We start from the raw sequence: 23,369 nt of genomic DNA on the forward strand, positions 1-23,369 counted from the left end.
CCTCAACCTTCTTAGGATCGATCAACACATGTAAATCTAGTTTTAACACTTTCTTGATGTAGCTAGAGGTATAATTTTTTTTTTCCCATTACACTTTTATTATTCAAAATATCAAAAGGGGATCATGAAACAAGTGAACTTAGGTCGATAGTCTCAAGAAAATACAGAAGAAATGGACATAAATTTCCGAATCTAGCTAGTTCTCGACATATGTATATATACAAATTATTTTTTAGGAACTATATATTTTTATTCAAGGTTAAATCTCATGTCCGAAACAGAACATTACAGGAAAAAAAAAAAAGCTAAGTACATGGAATAATTCCGATGCCTCTGAGAACGACAAATTAAAGATTTGAGCCACGAAAAGTGAAACGATTTCATACGATGGCATAAAGCTCCGGCTTGAAGGAAAACCACTTGAATCCACAGCTCCATTTCTCCGGCAACGAAGGGCATTTAGGCAGCCAATGCCAAGTCCCCCTACTCACCTTGAAATACAACATCTCAGGCCAAGTATAGCAACACAAACAAATCAACCCTTGGTGCCAAAAACAGTACACATGCTCATAATTGTGATAGCAAACTGACACAAACTTTCTACACACCATTTCGGGCAAGGTTTCGATCTCCATCCAATAATCTGCTCCTTGATCTTCACCTTTCCGCAACTCCCATATCTTTATCCTCCTCGAAATCCCACTTATCCCGACCCCTGCTATCAGGTATAGCTTTTGGTACCCATCGCTCGCGACTCGAACGAAAGTTAGGTCCCGTGGCAGTACGGCCGTTGATCCCTCCCATCTCCCACTCTCCAAATGGAAGTACACAACATGGAAAGGCTCAAGGGTGGTGAAAGACAGGCATCCGTTATAAAACACGCCCTTCTGATGGCAACACTCGCTTAAAATCTGAGTAGATCCCTCGAAACGTCTCCAAGAACAGACGGTAGAGCTGTAAACTAAGGCTTGATTCGATGATCCTGCAGAGGATAACACGAAGAGCTTAAAGCCATTATCTGTGGAAACCAGAGTGAGGGATTCATAGTCAAACAGGCAGATAGGGAAGTTCACACGGCGTAACGACTTGGCCAAGGGATTATACACTACGAAACAAGATGATCTTGGGATGGAAAAACAAAGGAGGCCATTGGAGGATGAGAGGAGATTTGAAGAAAGTGGAGATGACAGAATACGGGGCAAAGAGAGTGACACCTCGCACCAAGAATTACTTCCAATATTGAAAAGAGAGCATTTTTTAACAGATTGAGGGTGCGAAAGGATGATGAAAGAAGAGAAAGATGAAGAAGAGAGTGAGTATTTGGATACGAAGTGAGGAGTAAATAAAAGGGAATTGAAGTGTTTGCAGGTTGATCTTAGATCCAGTAGCGTTTTCAATGGCAAGAATGAAAGAATTTTCTCGAGGAGATGATTTGGTAGCCGGCTCCATATTCTTGGATCCATTCGAGGATCTGTAATCATACCTCTGTGTTCAAGATCCGTGAAACTTCAACCAGAAAATTCATATCCAAGATTTTTAACATGGGATTCTTCTCCAGGATGGATTTGAGAATTTTGAGAATACAACTTAGATTTTTCGGAGAACACATCACGGTTTGAACGCATTTTTCAGTTTTGTGATGATCATTACTGCTGCGGTGGAAGAAACTAGGTGGAGCTACTTGTTTATTTCACAAATAAATTAATCTACAAGTTGGACGGATTATTCTATGACAACTTTGACTTATAAGTTGGAAGGCGATAGAAAAAAAAAGTGAAGATTATTACAAACAAAGGTTGAATAAATTTGGTTCCTCGAGTGATTTTGAATTCAATGGATTTATTTTTTAACATGCAAGAAATTATAATATCCAAAACAAACGCAAGAAAGTGAATATAAATATGGAAGAAGTAAATAATATAATTAATTTGAGATATATCGAGTATCTTGTGAGACGGTTTGACAAATCTTTATCTGTGAAACGGGTCAACCTTACCGATATTCACAATAAAAAGTAACATTCTTAATATAAAAAGTAATACTTTTTCATGGATGAACCAAATAAGATATCTGCCCCCCGATAAAGGCTATAAGTAGGCCATTTGCTATTGCTATAAGGGTTGGTCTCACAAAATACGACCTGTGAGACGGTCTCACTCAAGTTTTTGATTTTGAGATATGAAATCTAAATTTTTCAATCCAAAGGCAATTATATGTCATGATTAAAGATTATTCAAAACAAAAATCCTTTATTTAAAGATTTGACTTCTATTCTATTTATCACACTCTCAAGTCCCAAACGCTAGATAGATTTTTTTAAAGGAAAAAAAAAAGAGCAAGAATTTGAAGCAAACTTTTCAAATTTACGACAGTTAAAAAATGTTTCCAGGAAAAAGAGAATTAAAAGTGTGGAAGGCTTTTAGAAAGTGGTGGAAAAAAATGCGAGAATTTGAAGCAGACTTTTCAAATCTGTAACAGTTCAAACATTTTTCTAGAAATTAAGTAAGAGCTAAAAAGTGGGGAAGACTTTTAATTATTTAAAGTTTTTGTTTAAAAAATAATTTTCTTGCTTCTATTTTGAATCAATTAATTGAATTTTTATTAAATACCTCTAAGGATAAAACTAAAATAATAAATTATTACATATCAATATTATATATTGAGCACTATCATCATGGAGTGGCTCTTAGTATATACAAATACTTGTGTAAGACGATTTTACGGATCGTATTTTGTGAGACGGATCTCTTATTTGGTTCATCCATGAAAAGTATTACTTTTTATGTTAAGAGTATTATTTTTTATTGTGAATATCGATAAGATTGACCCGTGTCACAGATAAAGATTCGTGAGACCGTCTCACAAAAGATATACTCCTGAATATATTTTCCTTACTTTAGTTAACGATCTAAATACATTTGGCATTTATATTTGAATCCAGCTAAACATTTAATTTTTTTAATAAAAAAATATTTTGATATAAAAATAAATATATAAATTATTATAAATGACTCAATACATAATTAAAATAAAAGTTAATTTTACCTTTAATCTAATTTTTTTTAAGTCTGATTACGTTTACTAAATTCAGTTAGATACACATTTTATTTTCAAAATCATTGTATGGAGTGAAAATATAAATAAATTTGTATTTATTTAAAAAAATATTTATCATAGTCTTTGTGTGAAAATAACATAATTATTAATTAATAAAAATATATATCAATTGATAAATTATATACTCTAGTTTAATATAATTTTATAATATTTATATATATGAAATTTTTTTCTATCTATATTATAATATTTTAATTATATATTAATAAAATTACAAACCAATAAATCTTAGGATCCAAGAGTAGTACTATAGAGTTTGTGAATAAATTTTTTTTAAATAAACTGATAAAATTTGCAAACTTAAGCCGTGTTGACAGCTCAAGTAAATTTTAATCAAACTAAGTACGTAGAGCAATTAAAACGTAAGTGCGAAAACAACTCAATATAAAAAGTAAATAATAAAGTCAGATAAAATCATATCAGATAAGTATAATGATTGAAAGTAAATAGAGACGAAAGTTTATTTATGGAAGTTCGAACACAAAACTTCTACGTCTCTTCTTCTATTTTCAAAAGGATTCCTATAAAAGATTTGATCGGTACAACTCTTGTACAAACCTATTTTAGCTCGGTTCAACATGCTTATTGAATTGAAACTCCTAGAAAAAAATTAACAACTTAATCTGTTCAGAAATGCTTTTATGATATTTACAATGATTCTCAGAGTACGATAAAGCTCGTGTAAAAAAATACAAGCTAGAATAAAATTGTGAATTGAATGATATTTAAAGTCTAATAGAGTGTGTATATCATCTTGAAATAAGACTTTAAAATACGCTGATTATTTGGAGAATGTTTAATTATATGTAAGATTGAGAGTAGCAGTTTGTAAACATTTGTGATGCATTCATCTTTTATAGATGATGATCCGACCTTCATAGATATAGACAATACTCACATTCATACTGGATGCCCGACACTCTTGCAGAGAATGCCACATTTCCCTGTTGTTAGGGATGGAAATTTCCTCTGAAACTGACGGAGAATCCGATATCGGCCCGAATGGAGGAGGGTATGGAGAGGATTTTTTACTCGATTAAATAAATAGTTAATCGAATATGATGATAGAGGCGGATCTCAAAGAATCATACCCTACTCTATCCGATCATACCCGACCCGAATACCATATTAAATTAATATATATATAAATTTTCGGCCATTGTGTTAATTCTAATATGCTTTTATTGAATGCTATTAGTTAGATGGAATGAAAAAATTTATTAGTATAGAGTTGATGCCATTTTTGTTAGATAATGATGTTAAGATAAATTATTCATAATATTTTATAATTTTTTATATAATGTTTAATTCGCTAATATTTATATTTTTCCCTATTGTTCTAAATTTTTTTGTAAATATTCATAGCTTACTCGAAATAATTCAAATTTGTAGGACCGAGTGCTTACCGTTTTACCAAAAGCTATAGCTAGTGGTAATGGTGCAACTCAAATCTTTTAAACCGCACAACAGCTCAAGCACCACGGTTCGATCGCTCTACCAAGCAGGGACAATTATTGCACCCAACAATCTCCCTCCCAATAATTGCACTCCTTGCAATCAATAGGAATCGAACCGGTGACCTTGGCTCTGATACCAATTGTAGGACCGAGTGCTTACCGCTTTACCAAAAACTATAGCTAGTGGTAATGGTGCAACTAAAATCTTTTAAACCGCACAGCAGCTCAAGAACCACGGTTCGATCGCTCTACCAAGCAGGGACAATTATTGAACCCAACAAAATTTGAGAAAATACAATTATATGTGGTAATATGAAATTTAGGTAGGGTATAGATATTCAATCATCCGACAGGTATGAGGATGAATATAATAAATGTGGATGAGAACAGAGGACATGTAATTCTACCCAAATGCAACCCATTGTCATCCCTATTTGTCTTCTTCCCTAATATAGTAGTGGACAATTAAATTACTTTGGACACCACCCGATTAAGGCAACCAACAAACATTTCATGTTGTGTATCTTTGCTGATCAAATATCAATAAGCTGAAAAGATAACTGACCATTGCATTCAGAAAATCTCTCCAGATCAGTTGATGGTCAGCTCGGATTAATTCGACATAGTTCAGATCAGTATAATTATGTTGTAAACTCATCAGATCAGTTTTTAAGTATCAGTGAAGTTCAGTTGGTAGTTCTTAAATTCCTTGAGTGATCTACATTTATTAATACAAATAAATCTGATCAGTTTAGTTCAAAATCACCAAAATTAAGTCCAAATTTTATCTTAACAATTTAACCATTTTTTATTATGTCAAAACTAGGAGAAAAGCAAGTATTTGAAAGAAAATTAAATTTCATTGATGAACTGAAATATAATAATAAATAACATTTCAAAAGTAATAAAAAAAATTATCTTCTGAAAGGTTGATGGGAGGAGTGGCTTGGTCTGTATCCATTGTTTGAACTGCTATGACCATCGCCTGAACTACTATGACCACCACTTCCAGGCATTTTCTTGTGTTGAGAGGAGTAAGGCGGAGCATATGACTTTGCTTTATCTTTTGGATTTTTTGTCTTCTTGGGATTTTCCTTCTTTTGGCATCATCGGCTGAAGAAAACTGACCACTTCGATGAGTTGGGTGCCAAAAGCTTCAATCTTAGTTGACAAGGAAGCTCGGGCTTCGTCAATTCTTCTGGTAAGATCAGCAGCAAACCGAATCTGAGTGATCTTAAGATCTGCCACTTGTCCAAAATGGCCATTGAAAACTCTGAGAACGTCACTGATATGAGAATTGATTTGGTCTTGAACAACTCAAGATCCAACGTTGAAGCCATCTGATATGTCCGAAGACCGGCGATCTCATTTTGAAAATTGGACATAGATTGATGCATCATGATCATATTGTAAGGGTTCTGATTAACAATGGAGGCATCACTGTGGGGACCCGGACGTTAATTTATTTCTTAATCATTCCTTGGGAATAATTCAATCAATTAAGATAATAAGGTCTAAAATTTTTTTTTTAAATGTAGAACGTAATGGAATCAGTCTATTATACACATCAGTATAAAAGTACAAGTGTTGTACAGCATACAACAAACTAAACTAGGGTTCAACTACTATATATCAAGTGCTGAAACCTAACTACTTCTGATTCGGATCACCACGCTAACTTGTCCTTTCTCTCATCCTCTTCTTGACCCTGATCATGTCCTACCTGTTGTCATGTACACATACAAACAAGACAACAGCCGGATAACTCCGGTGAGAACATAATCCCAGTATAAACAATGAATCAATGCAATGCATAAAATCATATACAAAAGCATAAACCATGTATCACAAAACTTAAATCATAATTTATGACACATTAGTGAATACAGATAAAACTCTTTGACTCGTCATCTCAGACTTGACTCATCTCTAATCTAAGGATCCCGGTTTCTGGATATTACAATATACCGAATCTCCACGATAGGAATCGATCGATTCCTAAGCAACATCGATATAAATCAAATATCCATTGTCTTGGCATATCCGCCATAGACTTGGCATATCCGCCAATGCCTACTCTGACAATGTGCAATGTGCCAATGATCACTCTGTCATAATCTGGCATCTCTGTCAGCGACTCTCACTCAGTAGCTATCTGATATTCTCTGTTTTTCTATAAATCAATAGACTAAGCATATTCATTCAAATAATACAACAGTATGAAAACAATAACATATAAGTATGTGGTTTAGGGAAACTCAAGTCCAATCTGACTTAAGTCAATCTCCCGGTTAACATTGATTTATACCTTTCTTTCGTTGGTTTCTGACTCAGTCAAAGTCTCGACTTCAAAGCTGTCAATATCAATCTAAAATGACATATCGAATGGCACAATATCAATATTCAACTCAACTCATCAATATTCAATCTAATTCAATATCGACAACATAACGGTACAATATTGATATCCCCGTCAACTCAGACAACAACAGATATCAATTACAAATCATAACCAATAGTCAATACCATCCATCATCTCATAAATCTGAATAATCTCAATTCAATATCTGAAAATTCATAATAATTCCATAAACAATCTGTTCTTCAATCTGTTCTCGATTCCACGATGTCTAATATCTCAAGAACATCATATATTAATCATATCTGATTCTGACAATATCATAATTTCAAATCATATCAAAACGTAATAAAACTTACGGCCAGTTGAAGCCTTTGTCGAGNTATATATATATATATATGTTGCATGTCAAAGTACGGGTGGCTTCATGTTTGTGCAGCACATCTCGCGCATATGCGCGACCCTCCTCAGCGCATATGCTCGAGACATTCTGTCTCGGCGCATGACCATCACAGTATCTCGCGCATATGCGCGACCTCACTCCACGCATGTGCGCGAGAAACTCTGTCTCGGCAGTTTGTTTTCTCGGCATCTCGCGCATATGCACACTTGGACGCCGCGCATATGCGCCGAAAGCTCTGTCCCGGCACTACTGAACTCCACTCCCTCGCGCATATGCGCGCCTTCACTCGGCGCACATGCGCCACATTCGCTGGACTTGGCATATGGCTTCCCGCACAGCTCGCGCATATGCGCGCCCACTCGTCGCGCATATGCGCGAGACCTTCTGTCCTCGCACTCAAGCAAACTCATGCAAATCCAATTCAACACTCGTAGGAATTCTTCTATAATAACATCTAGAAGTCAAATTATTAGGGTCCCATTACCGTATTCAATTCTCGGGCATTACAATCACCTTGTTTCGAATCCTTAAATTTTGGTGGCGAATGAATTGGAGAATTTAGCTGCAATTCAATTTCTAGCAAATTTGTTCTGAACTGATGTGCAGATTGGTCTGATTCTCATTATAATCTTGGATATCCTCAAAGTGTTGTTCTGAGGTGATCTTTAGAGTATTTTGTTCATTGTCTTCAACTTGAAGATCTTCTGGAGTAGGCTAAGGATTGGATTGAAACATATCAGATCATCAATGGAGGGTACATGAGGCGGAGAAGATGAACTGATATGATGTTCTGCTCCTTTGTACAGTGGATAAATTGGTGAAGATGTCTCAGGAGCAAACTCTAGTGTTTCTTCTTGATGAAGAGGAATGGAGGCAGTGATCAATAATTATGTTGGCTCAATGACAAAATTATGTCACTACAAGAAAAAACCAAACCAACAACGCACATACGACAACGGTTTTTACTAAAACCATTGTCGTATGCTTTTTAACAACGGTTTTAGTGATAAAACCGTTGTCTTTTGGGGGTCAAAGACAACGGTTTTTAGGGTCAATATAGAACCGTTGTCTTTGGGCGTTTTTTAGGGTCAAAGACCGTTGTCTTTGAGCGTGTTTTTTGGGACAATCGAGTGGTAGGCTAGAAATGAGATCATTAGACACTTGACTGATGTCTCGTCACTTTCACTGGACGCATCATTTGAATCGGTGATCTCTGAATCTAAATCAGCCTACTTGTTTTTTCTCTCTTCTGCCATTCTCTTCTCTTTTTAAAATTTTTTTTCTTCTTTAGTTCTTCTCTTTTAAGATGACTTCTTCTAATCCTTTTTTGGTTTGGTGCAGTCAACAATGAAATGCTAAGTTCTGTCACAATTAAAACATGTTTGATCAGAAGAGTTTGATTCTTTCTTATAATAATTATTTTGAAAGTAGTTGTGATTCTTCCTCATGAACTGCCCGGACTTCTTAACAAATAGCGACATGACATCATTGCTCAGTTGTTCAGCAGACTTTGATGGTGATTATTCTGCTACAACAATGGCTTTTGTAGATTGTGGAACAAATAGCTCTTCTCATTTCTTGTTCTTAGCTCAAAATTGTACGCCTTCAAATCAACAAATATATCATACAACTTGAGCATATTCAGATCTTCAATTCTCGCATGTCTATGGTATTTACATCCAACTCTCTTGTAAGAGCTCGCATAACCTTCGGTGCAACTTCCCAATTGTTTCCAAGAGCAGCCAACTCGATTACAATGCCAATGAATCTTTTATCAAATTCATTCATGACTTCTCCTGCTTTCATATTGATATTATTGAACTTCTGAATATCCACCATCAATTTGTTCTATTTGGTCGGGTCATTTCTTTTGAACAAATGAGTCGACTTCTCCCAAATATCCTTAGCGGTAGAACAATTTTTAATTTTACTTAACTTATTTTTATTTAAAGTTTTGTACAGGGTATCCTTGGTCACGTTTCCAGATTGACCCTATTCTTATCTTTTGTATTCCACTAAATTTTTAGTTTATCTATCATCTATGGGGCTGCGTTTGATATGGCAACAAAAGTATTGACCTTCAAGATCTTCATAGGTATGTAAGCAATTATGTACCACATATCTGCGTCTTGAGCTGATAAATCTTTCGGATTTTTCAATGATCATATTCTTTTTTGAAAACATAATAATCTTATTAATATAAGCCATAAGAGTATGTAAAATATTCAGATATGAGAAAAACACCATCTCTGAAACTACTTGCTAAGATCGAAAAATGAGTTTAGAGAGGGGCTAATAAATTCTTTTTAAATAAATTGGCAGGTTTTGCAAATTTAATTTGTGTGAGCAACTCAATTAAATTTTCCAATCAAACTAAGTATGTAGAGCAACTAACAGATAAGTACGGAAACATCTCGATATACAAAGTGAATAATAAACTCATATCAGATAAGTATAAATGACTAAAACTAAAAAGAGACGGAAGTTTGTTTATCGAAGTTCAAAGGCAAAGCTTCTATGTCTCCCCTTCTTCAGTTTTCAGAAAGATTTCACTAGAAGATTTGATCAGTATTAGGGGTGCAATCGAGTCGAGCTCGACTCGAAAAAAATTTAAAATATTCGAACTCGAGATCGACTTGACTTGAGTATTAATTTTCAAGGTTGACTCGATTACGTATCGAGTTACTCGAACTNTATAATTGAGTGGCTCGTAAGCTACTCGAACAGACACATCATATACTCAAGCTCGACTCATTTACGGGCTTTAGCTACTCGAACTGAACGAGCTTCTTGTTTGCACCCTTAATCAGTACAACTCTTGTAAAAACACTTTGGCTTAATTCAACTGTAACGTCCGAAAAACCAACATACGTAAACTGCATGCATGCAAATTATTTTAATTGCCTAATTGTTTTAATTAATTGATATTAAATGCTAGCATGATGTTTATTGTATTATTAAATATGTGATTTCATGATTAAATGATAATATGACATGATTACATAAAATTAAGTATTTTACCCGAATATTCGATAATAGGCAGTGGAAAGGAGACCGGGGACGACCAAGACAAGAATATGAATTTTTCTTTAATTAATGGTAAGGCTTCCTAATATGATTAAAAATGATTTAATTTCCCTAAAAATGTTAGAGTTCGAATTATTTTACAAGTCGAGCTCGATTTTTCCCGGGAAACCGGTTTTGGGCAAAAAGGAGTTTTAAAATATCAAAAATATTATTTTTGAAAAACTAATTTTATAAAATTTTATTATTTAATTAATTAAGTGTTATTGGATCTAATTTAAATAATTTAAGTAGGCCCAATTACCCTTAAGCTTGCAACCTTAAGCTTGCAAGCCCAAAACCAAATCATATTAGTATACAATTAAACCTATAAATAACTAAACCTAGTGTTTATTCACCCTAATTCACCACCATCAGCAGCTGTAAATCACACCACAAGCACTCACAATATTTTCAAAAAATAGGAAAGAAGAAAGGCTTGTGTTCTTCGTCGTCCAACGTCGCGCCCTCGCCAACGATCGAGTATTCGAGCGTTTTAAATGCAAAGTCACGTTCTCTAAACTTTTTAAAACATCATACAAATTATAATATGTTTGATTTAATTGTTTATGCATGAAAAAAATAGGTGTTTGAATATTTTTACGGTGGGAAGTTTATTTTCAAAAAATACGTTGCTTTTACGCTTGTTTTGAAGAACGTTATGAATCTAACGGACACGCTGCCAATGTATGATTAAATATGAATGAAATAGTCAAAACATGATAAATTTTAAGGGGAATCAAGGCTGGAAACCGTAGGTTAAGGGAGAATAGAGAGTCGTGGGTTGTGTTGGCTTGTACAAAATGCTAGGTGTGGTTACTGTTGCATGGGCACTTGGGGCTCGATCAGGTATGGAGGTTGGGTCCTAAGGGTTGTGGTTAGATCCTAGGAAGAGTCCTAGGAGGGCTAGGGCTTAAGTCATGGGCTGGGGAAGAGTCCACGTGAAGTGGGACTCTCCCCCACGTGTGCGTGTGTACAGCAGCGGCCAAGGGGGTGCGCTGCTGAGGCTGGGGCGAGCTAGGTAGGTCCAGCAGGGTCAAAGGAGGTTGGTCAGAGGTCAGGCCATGGGTTGGTGCAGAGTGGCTCGACGTGGCTCGTGGGAAATCGTGAGGTAACCATGGAAGCGCGCTGCTGCTGTCTTCATGTGCAGGTGGCTTGCGGCTCGGTTTTGGGCTGGGCTAGGTGGTCTGGGTGTTTGCTCAGGGTGGTCCAAGGAGGGTCAGTGAGGCTCGGGCTCGGTCGTGGCTCAGGCGAGGAGTCCCACGCGAGAAGGAGACTCCATCACGTTGAGGAGAGGCGCGTGCAGTTACTGTCTGCTTCAGGTGGTTCGTACGTGGGTTCAAGTGGCTGGGCTGGGCTTGGTTGAGTCTGGGCGTGGTCCAAAGATGGTTAGGGTCAAGTGGGCTGGGCTGGAAGAGTCCTAGTGTCCCTAGGAGTCTATAGGCGTGAGTTCAAGCCATGCTCAGCCAAGGTCTCGGTTCCAGGAGTGATTGAGCGAGCTAGAGTCTAGTTCTTTGGGCTAGGCTTGGTCAGGAGGGTGCCTAAGTGGGTTGGCTAGGGTTTGGCTTGAGGTGGCTCGGGCGTGGCTCGACCAATAAGGAGATGGCTCGGTATGTTCTATTAAAGATCAGAAAAATGAAAATATAAGTAGAAAAATTGGAACCATGGGTCCACGGGTGGGGTTCATGGCTCACAAGGGTAGATTAAGTATTAAAAATGTTATGTTTAAAATTTGGGATCAAAATAATAAGTTTTAAAATTATCCAAGATTTAATCGCCTCACGAAACGTTAATTAAAGAATTAATTAAAACGCCTAGATTTAAGCTTAATAAAATTATGAAAAATTATATTTAAACTTAAATAATTATTTGGGATAAGTCCATGTCATTAAAAGTGAGAAAAAGATAAAATCGAGAATTTTTACGTGTAAGGAAAAAACGGTAATTTTACACTTGTGAAAATACATAAAAGTTTGGCAGCGTCCCGAAAGATCATAACACATGTTAAATGATATTCTATGATTTAAAATGATGATTTTGATGGAAGTATGATATTTTTATTATTTATGGATATTTTATGATTTATGGTAAAAATTATGTAATTTTCAATGTCTAAAATACTATTTTTGGAAAGTTATGATGATTTATGATTTTAAAAGAAAAAGAAAAATATTTTGAAGAATGTGAATTGACTGTGACAAATGATATATGATTTTATGGAGATGACATGAGGACCAAGGCCCAGAGAGAGCTCATATTTGGGCCAAGGCTTCAGAGGGACCCCGTCTATGGGAAAATGCCCTAGAGAGACCCCGACGATCGTATTTTCATGGTGGAGCCTAGTGCCCACCCCCATAGACCATGTGGAGCTAAGACTACAGCCGACCAAAAGATAAATACTAGTCACTTTCAAATATCAAACTTCACCCAAAATGATATATGATTGAAAGCTTTATGATTAAAATGATTTTATGATATATGATTTATGCTCAGAGGTTTTTAAATGATTTATTTATGCTTAAAGTTATTTTAAAAGGATTTTACGATTTATGATTTATTATGCTTAAATGATTTTAAATGGTTTATTTATGTTTAAAAGCTATTTTAAATAAAAACATGACTTTTAATGCATGTGATTGTATATGTATTATTTGCTATTCATGTTTAGAACGTGCTGAGTCTTTAGACTCACTAGGTTTGTATGATGCAGGATTTGATGATTTATGGGAGGGGCTGACGATTGAGTGAATCGAGTACAGCAGTACACACCCGAAGACCTTTATATTTCCGCACTAGCTTGTTAGATAAATGATTTAAAGATTGTGTTAATGATTTTTATAAGGGATATTTTTATGCTTTGTTTTATTGTTACTGATCTTTTCAAATGTCGATTTAGGAATTTTAGTTAGTTGATAATTTAGGATTTATTTTATGCACTTGAGATTTAAATGTTAAATTATTATTATGTTAAATAGCTTTATTTATTAATTTTCGAGTTTATTATTAAAAAAAAGTCGATGTCGTTTCATCAACAATCCTACTGAATTGAAACTTTTAGAAACAATTAAAAAACTTAATTCAAAAACACTTTTCTGATGGTTACAATGATTATCACAGTATACAAGCAAAAGATAAGTGAGAATAAAATTGTGTATTACATTATCCTTAATTGATCTAATAGAACTTTTCATCGTATGTTCCTACCTCTGCACACCTTGCAGACATCTTTACCAAAAGTCTAGGTCGTGATCAACATGAATTTTTTTAGCTCTTTGAATGGAGATTTATCAATACAGACACAGTAGATCTTATTGATCATTAACAGATTTATTTATTGAGTTGTAACTTTATTAACATGTAATTATAATATTATAGTATACAGAAAAATTATATCATTTATTATGTATTTAGAAATATTTTTAAAATATATTATATTTAAATATATAATTTATCTATTGTGATATATTTGCACTGATGACTAATGAGTAATAAAATATCTTCGTAGCGATGTTAATGTAATTATTGTTGCTTTAATCACACGTCGGGGTTAGTTAGATTCGATCTATAACAAGAACCTCCACTTATAAATATTAATTACTATTAATTAATTAATTAATCAATCCATAAACTCTTTGTACTTTTAATTTCAAAAAGTACTGGTTAAAAAAAAGAGTAGGTCTCTTGTGAGGCGGTCTCACGAATCTTTATCCGTGAGACGGGTCAATTCTACCGATATTCACGATAAAAAGTAATACTCTTAGCATAAAAATTAATACTTTTTCATGAATGACCCAATAAGAGATCCGTCTCACAAAATACGACTCGTGAGAACGTCTTACACAAGTTTTTACCTAAAAAAATTTCAAAATTATTGGCTCCGATATTGAGAATATCTAACGTTTTAACCTTTTTCTTTTGTTAAATTTCTGCATCTATTCTAAAATCTTCTGCTGCCTTGATCTATGTTCAGATATTAGATCTTCATTTGTTAAAAGACAAAACAATATGTTCGAATATATTTTTTTAAAAAAATATATGAGAAAAATAATATGTTTTTGGAATGAGTAGTGTTGTTTATGCTCCAATTTTTTGTTAAATACACTCCATCTCGAATTTTTTTACTACAAATTGACAATGTTACCCTTTAATTAATATGATATCCCAGGGAATCTGACCCGACCCGAATCATGTCAACCAAACTCGGTCCAAGTTCGAGCCCATTCATAAATATGATGGGCCACATAATGATGTTGTCCGACCCAAAAGGTCTGGTATCGTACTAGGAAGTTGAACTACTCTTTGCTCGAAAAAAGTCCTTGGAACGGAAGGGTCCGAGCAGCCAAACTTAGGGGTTATCTACCCGAACTCGGCCTGGTATGACGGTGAGTAAATGTTTGGCAATACCAAACTCTGAATTAAATCTTCTTTGATAAGGAAAGTGTCCAAAGAAAATCGGGATAGGTGTGATCAAACACAAATCTGGTATTTTAGAGAACTTATCTTACCAGAATCTTTTCCATATGAAAGACTTGTCTTGTTAGAGTTCTTATCATACGAGTTACTTAGTCTCAATTCTATAAATATCATGTAGTATCTACAATTTAAGGCATTAACTCATTGTTTACACAAACACTATTATATTCGCACACTTAATTTTGCTCTCCGGACTGATTTAAGCATCAGAGGGGTAATGTCCGAAACACTCATGATGCCCTCTAAAGTTTGTTCGTCTGCGCAAGATTCAGTTCGGCCATTTCCCGATGGCGAGATTCTGCTTGGATCTCTCAGTATCGGCCAATCACCAAGAATAATTTCTGCTCACTAGACCAACCCGAAATACATGGAGATTTTGGTATCATCACAATCTTAATAAATTCCTCAATGGTCTCAGTGTCTAAAATAAGTAATCTAAAATTGGAAGTACTCAAAATATTATAGTTAAATTTGTCAATAATTTTAAACATAGAGCAATGTAAAAACACATTTTAAATTGATTAGAATAACTTTTTATTAGTATGTTATATTTCCAATTTTTGGAAACAAATAATATTTCATTTTTATTTTTTATATCCATTCCATATATATTTTTTATTTTAACTTTAAAAATAGTAGAGTATTTTTTCGGAATCATGAAAAGTTAAATATAAAACAATAGTTATATATGTTAACGTGAAAACGTTTTAAAAATATTTTTAAGAAAAAATAATCAGAATTTAGAAAAAATAAGTCTCGAAATTCGACTTATCTCGAGGGTATTGCTCTGTCTAAAACATAAACCTCATAAGTTCATTTTGTAGATTCTAATTTTCAATCCATCTTCTAATACATATACACACACATATACATATATATAGAGAGCTGCATTAGTTTGCAAAAACAAGATGATAACGCCTCCTCTTTTTGAAGAGTATGTCTCTTGTGAGACGGTTTCACGAATCTTTATCTGTGAGACGGGTCCACCCTACCGATATTCACAATAAAAAGTAATACTTTTTCATGGATGACACAAATAATAGATCTGTCTCACAAAATACGACCCGTGAGACCGTCTCACACAAGTTTTTGTCCTTTTTTAATGCTTATTTCTAAATCACAGGGATAGCCTTGAGATTGTACATAAAAGGGTTTGAACGAATCGAGACGATCATATTTGTAATTATCGAAACCGAACTCGATAATATTTGAACTTTTTAGCCGAACTCGCATACAAATTATTTCGGTAATGTTTGAATTTTTTTAGAACCGAACTCGTGTACAAATTATTTTTTTATAGTTTGTAAAGTGCTCACAAACTTTAATATTTTATTAATATAATATAATTACATATTAAATTAAAAAAATTCAAACTTTTATTTTCGAATAGCTCGAAGATATGTCCATATATTTCGAATCGAAGTCGAGCTTCAACATTGGTTGGAACCAGATCGAGGAAAAAAATTAAAAATTTTCAAGCTTAATCGAACTCGAGAATATATCAAATTTAAGCTTTAAAATTTCCGTTCTCACAAATCGGTTAGTTTATACTCCCCTTCCTTCATCTCATCGACTTCGACGAAAACCAACATTGATCATATTTAGATTTAACAAATGATCCTCAAATTAAACACTAATTAAGTAATCATAATAATAGTAAGAAAACAATTTGATAAATATAAAAATATTAATAGAGCGTTTATGTTTAAAAATATAATGTAGGTTTTGGTGGAAATTTTATTTTGAAAAGAGAGAAGGCGTAGAACGTTGTTTTAAAATGTCCATCTGTTCTTTTTAAATAAAATAATAACTTTGTTTTACCTTTTTTTAAAAAAAGAAAAAAGAAAACTTGACAAAATAATTGTCTTAAGAAACCACTTCTCATAGCCAAAGATTTCTGTATCATCTCATTTATTGAAGTCATGTTCTAATTATACAAATCTATAAGCCAAACTTCAAACTTTTTGTGAAAAAGCGATGCTACCATGTACAAGGAGAAAACAAAGACCAATAGATAAAAACAAACCTTAGTCACTCCAGTTATCCTGATCAACTGCGGTATTTTGCCCTTTCCTCCATTCATCCTGCACCAAAATAAGGTTGGGATCGCTCGGTGTCGCACCGGAAAATCAAACATTCAAATTTACAAAACCTACCATTTCATCAGAAATGAATTTTGATGGTGACCAGACGAGGATCTGTCTATCGTTACCGCCAGTGTACAACTCCTACAAACAAGGCAGAGAACGAATGATTAATTTCTTTTTCAATTACTCAATGAGAATGTATCCAGGAAAAAAATAATACAGCCAACATTTGTGAAACGATACTCCTCACAGCATAACACAATTGCATTGATAGTGCACAAACTCTCAAGCATGGAATTTTTTTTACACAATAGTAAAACTAATGCACTACATAACCAAGTGTTCTGATTGCATCATTTTATAAATCTGAATAGCTATGCTCGAGCATATAATTATCAATATAAAATAAAATAGATCATGAAGATAACTCATTTGCTTGAAGAATGTAGAAGGGCTAGGCATCTTCTGGATGAAACTAGCAAGGACTTCGATGATCCTAAACTAGAAAGTAAATATACACGCTTCGTATCATGACTAAGGATGACAGAGCAGTAGGAATAATTCCTTTCTGCGAATATGACAATTCTGACCAGAGCACAGTCATCCCTGGGTGCTTTTTAAAGTTCTCTCTCTGGTTAAGGACCTGCGGCCATCCTGTGCAAATGTTTGTGCTATCTCCTTTTAGATATGATGAATTACATAACATGGTCGTGGGGGTGTTTTGTTTTGTTTTGTTTTTTTTAGGGAGAGGAGGAGGGAGAGAGACCAACATGATCTTGTGTGTTGTACCAACAGCAGTTGACATTTTCATAATGGCCACGGAAAGTCCCTTTTGTTTGACCAGACCACATATCGAATACCTAAAAAATTGAGAGCATAAATCACACAACAAATCATATATTTGAAAAGGTGATACTGTCACAGTAGAATGTAAGAAGAGGATGTATACCTTCACCGTGGTCATGCATGGAATATAAGCGAGCGTTGAATCATGAGATACAGCCATCTGTATAGCTTTCGTGCTTTGTAAACGTTTAGTTTCAAAGTTTACAAGTGTGTTACATCCAGATTCTATATCCCATAACTTCAGCCGTGAATCAGAACCTGAGAGTCAAAGGTGTAATAAAGAATTAACGTCCATGATAATACAATTAGTTATGAAAATTTGGCATCTAGCGGTGTATATCCAAAATGAAACTTCAATGACTGACAAGACCCATGTGCAAAAATCTAAGCCAATCCAAATTAACAAGGAAAAAAGTAGCAACAGAGCATTACCCTCAGCCTAAGGTCGCGCTACTTTCTGCATATCAAAATTCCTCAGAAAGCAATGTATAGGAGTATACCTCATGAAAATGGACTTTTAAAATACAATCTAACTAAAAATAGATCAAGGTTTCTAATGGCCACATCACATATTGAAAAAATAACGTAACAGATCATACCACGGAAGTCAGCATAATATTTTTTATTCTTTAAGTTTTAACGTAATATGGAACCAAGAAGTCTTTCTAGCCCCTATGCAAAAATATTTAAAAAAATTGAAGTGAAGGTTGCAAATAAAATAATGGATCATAGAAAAAAACAGTAGAAGTGAGAATAAATGATAGACTCGGCTTCAATGTGCAGTAAATTCAACCTGCAGTAAGAAGATACATGCCATCGTCGGTCCCCTTTATTCCAGTCACAACACCATAATGGCCAGTGGCACGATCATAATTAGATAGCATTCCAGGATGTAATCGCTGTTTTGTGGTTTTTACATGACTTGAAATCCTCCCAGTTGAATAGGACTTCAAAGCATTTCCATTGGGTACTTTCCTCTGAGGTGCTCGAACTTTTGCATTCGATATTTGTCCTGCCGATGAAGATTTCTACCAAAAAGCAAAAAGATCAAGGTAAATATAATTTCACAGTTACAAGACACACCATATCTGTGGATGCAAAAAGAGTATAGAGCGTGTAAAGCTTTTGACGAGACAGTATTTTGATACCTAAGACAGTACAGGAAGTCGGGAACCAGGAAAAGATTTGGAGAAGTTCTGTTTCATTCTGCTATGAAATTCTCTAACTTGATGATCATAGTCAAGCAAAATACTATCCTATATGTGAAATTTCACTAATTTTCTTTGTCATGAACACTTTTCAGCTAAAATTAGATATTTTATGTTGCACGTCCGAGCAAACTAAATTTCAAGGTGTCTTAATTAAAACAATAGAATAAGTATAGAAACAGCACAAGTATAGAAACATGCAAAGGTTAACAATATCAACCATCTTATTCTTCAGGCTAAATTATGTATCTTAAAACACATATATCAATTGTTTTGCGTATTTGTACTAGAAAATATGGAACCTTATTAGTCGTTGTACGTGATAGAAGAGGCGGGCGTCTTCCAAGCTGAGAATGGGATTGATCTAAAATATGAAAGCATCCAGCACGCCTAATGTCCCAAAAACGTATAGCACCATCACATCCTCCAGTTACCAAAACCCACTCACTAGAAGTAGACCACTCCAATGACATTACACCATCTATAATAACAAACAAATATAATGAATAAAGATCCATCACATCATATCAAATGCATGAATTTCCTACAAAATCTAACACCGAATTCGTATTGCCAACAAATAAACTACTTTCTATTCACTACAAAATTGAAGGAAGAGCAAGGAATATTTAGTTGGTGGCAGAAACAAAGAAAGTTAAACACAATTAGCATTATTATGTTTAGTAAATTAATTATGAAGAAAAGGTAACTTGAGATCGAAAACATTAGCTTCTTATAGAACGAAAAGGCACTATACTCATAAAGTCAGATTGTTGAATAAAGATATATATACTAACTTGAGACAGTTTAAGGAAATCAGTAGTAGTGTAAGAACAGAAGCAAAAATAAATATATAAATAGGTACCATCTATTATATGGAACAATTTGTCCAGTCTACAATTTTCCTATACTTAGAAATAAGGCTGATTTGTTCTACAGTGTCTTTTATACATCAAAATTGATAGTTCATGTGTTTGGAAGAATGTTGTCTTGATTTACTAGAAATATTCAAATTTCTTTTCTTAATTAACAAGTAGATAATCACTTGAAGGCTGGAGCATACATCGGAATAATAAATCATATTGCTGCTGCCCCATGTCAACTTTGCTGATTTCTAACCTACTCCAAATTAATTATACTAGAGCATATACCATATTCAGAGGTAGAATAGAAATTAGTTCTCATCTAAATGTATAGTTATGAAGGACAAGTTTTTGGCTCTCAGTTCGGAAATGCTATTATGCGTTTACCTTCTCTTGGTATTCATGCTGAAGTAGTCTAATCATGTCAAGTATGAATTTTCAATTACCAAAATGCAAAAACACCCAGAAAATTCAGGATTGAGAAAATTATCATTTAAAATAATTTGTGAAATCCCAGTCACCAATTGATTAGCCATAATAACACTCTACCAGCTAGTTTTTCGTTTCTAACAGGAAAAAACTTTAGTGTCAAATGCTTGTTGTTTAGGTAAAAACTATAGTTGTTGGTAACACGCAACTCAAATATAAAGCAGCTCAAACACAATTGCACCAACTTGCAACAATATGAGAATCACACATGCACAAACAACATCCATACTTTCCTGTCAAACTCTAAAGTTAGTGTCAAGAAGATTCTTTGGAATGTAACATCAGAATATGATCCTGAAAGTTGACTAACTTTTTTATCGTAAGTTACCATCTTGGTATAAGTTAATGGCAGCAAAATATCAAAAAGTAAGCGACAAAATCAAGAAGACAAAGAGGCATAAATGTAACTAACTCGTGTATGTTAGACAAGGTGATGTAGAACTATTTACATACCACGATGACCTGATAATGTGTGGGCAAATGCACCAGAGGCTATATCACATAAACGAACTTGGACATCCTCAGTTCCAGTAGCAATTAACATGTGAGATCTTGCTTGTGGAGACATAGCAATTTTATAAACCTTTCCAGGCATTTTAAAATTCTGTACAACCTGTATTAGAAATATTAAGTAATGCAAAATGGTAGAAGGATTCAAAATTTTATCCAAAGATACAAAAGAAATAAGACTTGCTTGTGTGGTATTTGTATCCCAGACATTAACATGATGATCATAAGAACCAGTTACGAACAACCCTGTGTCAATTGGATACCAAATGGCTGAGGATATGGCATATTTATGTCCATTCTCATGCTGCTTGTTAATGACAAATACTGACTTGTGCTTTGCAATCAGGCCACCCCCCTCATAATTTGTTGCACGTTGAACATCATAGACAGCAACGGTTGCATCTGCTGCACCAGCCAGTAAATATCTACCCTCCGTCAAATCAACCTGACCTTGAATTGCAACAAGGCCACATTTTTTTAAGGAAAAAAACATAGCATTTCAGCAAATCACAAAGATATTTTTGCTCAAAGAGGCACTGTCAATGCAACATAAGTTTAATCACACTAACTCAAGCAACAATACAAGTGAGAAATCATGTAACTCTTAACTCATCATCATGACCCACCCAATCAAATTTTTTAATCTAGCACTTCGTAAAAAGAAAAAAAACAAATAAACGTGATACTTCGCTGAAACAAACGCAAGAATTTTGGGGCAAAAGACATAGGATGTTTGTTTCTATTAACTTCAGTTAGAGTTAAAAAAAATTAAAAAATGATTCGCCATTTCAATCATAGTAATCTCACAGCCTTAAAATTTTAATGGCCCTCAAAGATGCAGGAAAACCCAATTATACGGCCAAAAAAGTTCAGCATATAGCTCAGTTTTAGTGGGGCATAAATCATAAAGAACCAATACCCCGAAAATTCAAAAACAATAGCAGCAGCAACTTTTGACATCATTATCATATTTTTTCAAGTGAAAACCAGATGAAACTACAAAACCTTAAAAAAAATCACAACATAATCACCAACAGTTCTTCAAGTAAGTATCAAATCGAAGAAATAAAAGTGAGCAGCGAGAAAGGACCTGAAGAGAATCGACGGAACCACGGTGAGAGGAGACGATTTCCTTGTAATTGGAGAGTTGAATGGAAGAAAGTCGAGCTCTGGCAATACGATTAACGAATGAATTAGGGCGAAGGTTACCGAATTCTCTGTCTCTAGTCTCCTTCCACATCTTCCTCGCATCTTCGATCTGCTTCTCCCCGCAACTTAAACAATTTCAGCTAACAACTGATCGAATCAGCCAAGAAACTGAATCGAAAATCACAAAACTGACGAATTATCGATATTAATTTGCTCAGAAATTGCTGATAAATCTAGAAAAGCCAGGCTGTACTTTGTATTTTATTTATTAATAATAATAATAAACAAATACAAATAAAAAATATATCAAATTTAATTATTTTTACAAAAAAAACCAATCTCAGAATTTTACATTTGGGTCGGCCCTAGGCCCAAGCCTCATATTAATATCCGACGCCAATTTACATTTTGCAATTTTGATTATATTTTTTTAATTGTTGATAATTTTAATAATTTTTCACAAAGAGTGTTGTTATAATATCTGACCACGGCCGTCAAGGACAATTACAGGTCGAATTGTGAAATCGACGATCTGGGTCCGGGTCCGGTCTCGGTTAACCGCCAGGTCTGGGTCCGGGCCAACCTTTTTTTAAAGAAAAAATATTTTGTCACCATAAGACGGTCGAATTTTACTTCCTTAGTACGAGCTCCTCGGTTTTTCATGTTCAGTTCTTCAAAAGGGCGCGTTGGAGCGGGTAAAATGTATCGTCCTTGTGCTCCCTTCAAGCAAATCTTCTTCATTTGGGGGGGCCAACTTTGTCAATAATTTTTATTTATCAAGTCCACCTATAAATCCACTCAAACATGTGAGGGACGAACAATATGCATAAATTATGAATAAAAAAGATAAAATGCAAATTTGATACCATAAATTAATGCAATAATAAATTAAAATAACACAATTAAAACATGTAAAAACGACACTTATCAGTTGTACTTATAGAAACTCTTATATAAAAAAATCAATTACATTTCATTATGCTCAATCACATTCACTCGCATTTCTTTCGGTCGTTTTTTCTGGATGTTCCCCAGTTTCGTTTTGTCCTTCTTCACTTTTATCATGTTGTGTTTGGCTAACACCTTTTAACCAATCATTGAGCAACATTGATGTAACGTCCAAAAATTAGTCTACGTAAACCGAATGTATGCAAATTATTTAAATTGCTTGTTTATTTTAGTTAATTGATTTTAAATGTTTAAATGATATATTTTATATGCTTAAATGTTTAAGTTGTATGATTTCATGAAATTAAGGATTTTGTCCGGATATTCGAGAATAGGCAGGTGAAATGAGACCAGGGACGACCAAGATGAAAATATTTTTCAATAAATGTTCTTAAGG

The 23,369-nt window shown here is 34.3% G+C and overlaps 2 protein-coding genes across 2 annotated transcripts; both read right to left on the reverse strand.

Moving 5' to 3' along the window:
- Positions 1 to 217: 217 nt before the first annotated feature.
- On the reverse strand, positions 218 to 1,771 carry LOC140965297 (F-box/kelch-repeat protein At5g43190). The gene has a single exon (XM_073425466.1). The coding sequence runs from the start codon at positions 1,479 to 1,481 to the stop codon at positions 381 to 383; it is 1,101 nt and encodes a 366-aa protein (XP_073281567.1). The 5' UTR covers positions 1,482 to 1,771; the 3' UTR covers positions 218 to 380.
- A 14,962-nt stretch (positions 1,772 to 16,733) lies between these two features.
- On the reverse strand, positions 16,734 to 22,240 carry LOC140965303 (WD repeat-containing protein ATCSA-1-like). The gene is made up of 9 exons (XM_073425479.1): positions 21,966 to 22,240; positions 21,060 to 21,320; positions 20,819 to 20,978; positions 19,316 to 19,494; positions 18,599 to 18,833; positions 17,909 to 18,063; positions 17,730 to 17,819; positions 17,029 to 17,100; positions 16,734 to 16,956 (listed from the first exon to the last, which is right to left on the reverse strand). The coding sequence occupies exons 1-9, from the start codon at positions 22,113 to 22,115 to the stop codon at positions 16,900 to 16,902; spliced, it is 1,359 nt and encodes a 452-aa protein (XP_073281580.1). The 5' UTR covers positions 22,116 to 22,240; the 3' UTR covers positions 16,734 to 16,899.
- Positions 22,241 to 23,369: the final 1,129 nt, after the last annotated feature.

This window comes from Primulina huaijiensis, chromosome 2, assembly GCF_012295235.1.
Source record: "Primulina huaijiensis isolate GDHJ02 chromosome 2, ASM1229523v2, whole genome shotgun sequence".
Taxonomy (NCBI): Eukaryota; Viridiplantae; Streptophyta; class Magnoliopsida; order Lamiales; family Gesneriaceae; genus Primulina; species Primulina huaijiensis.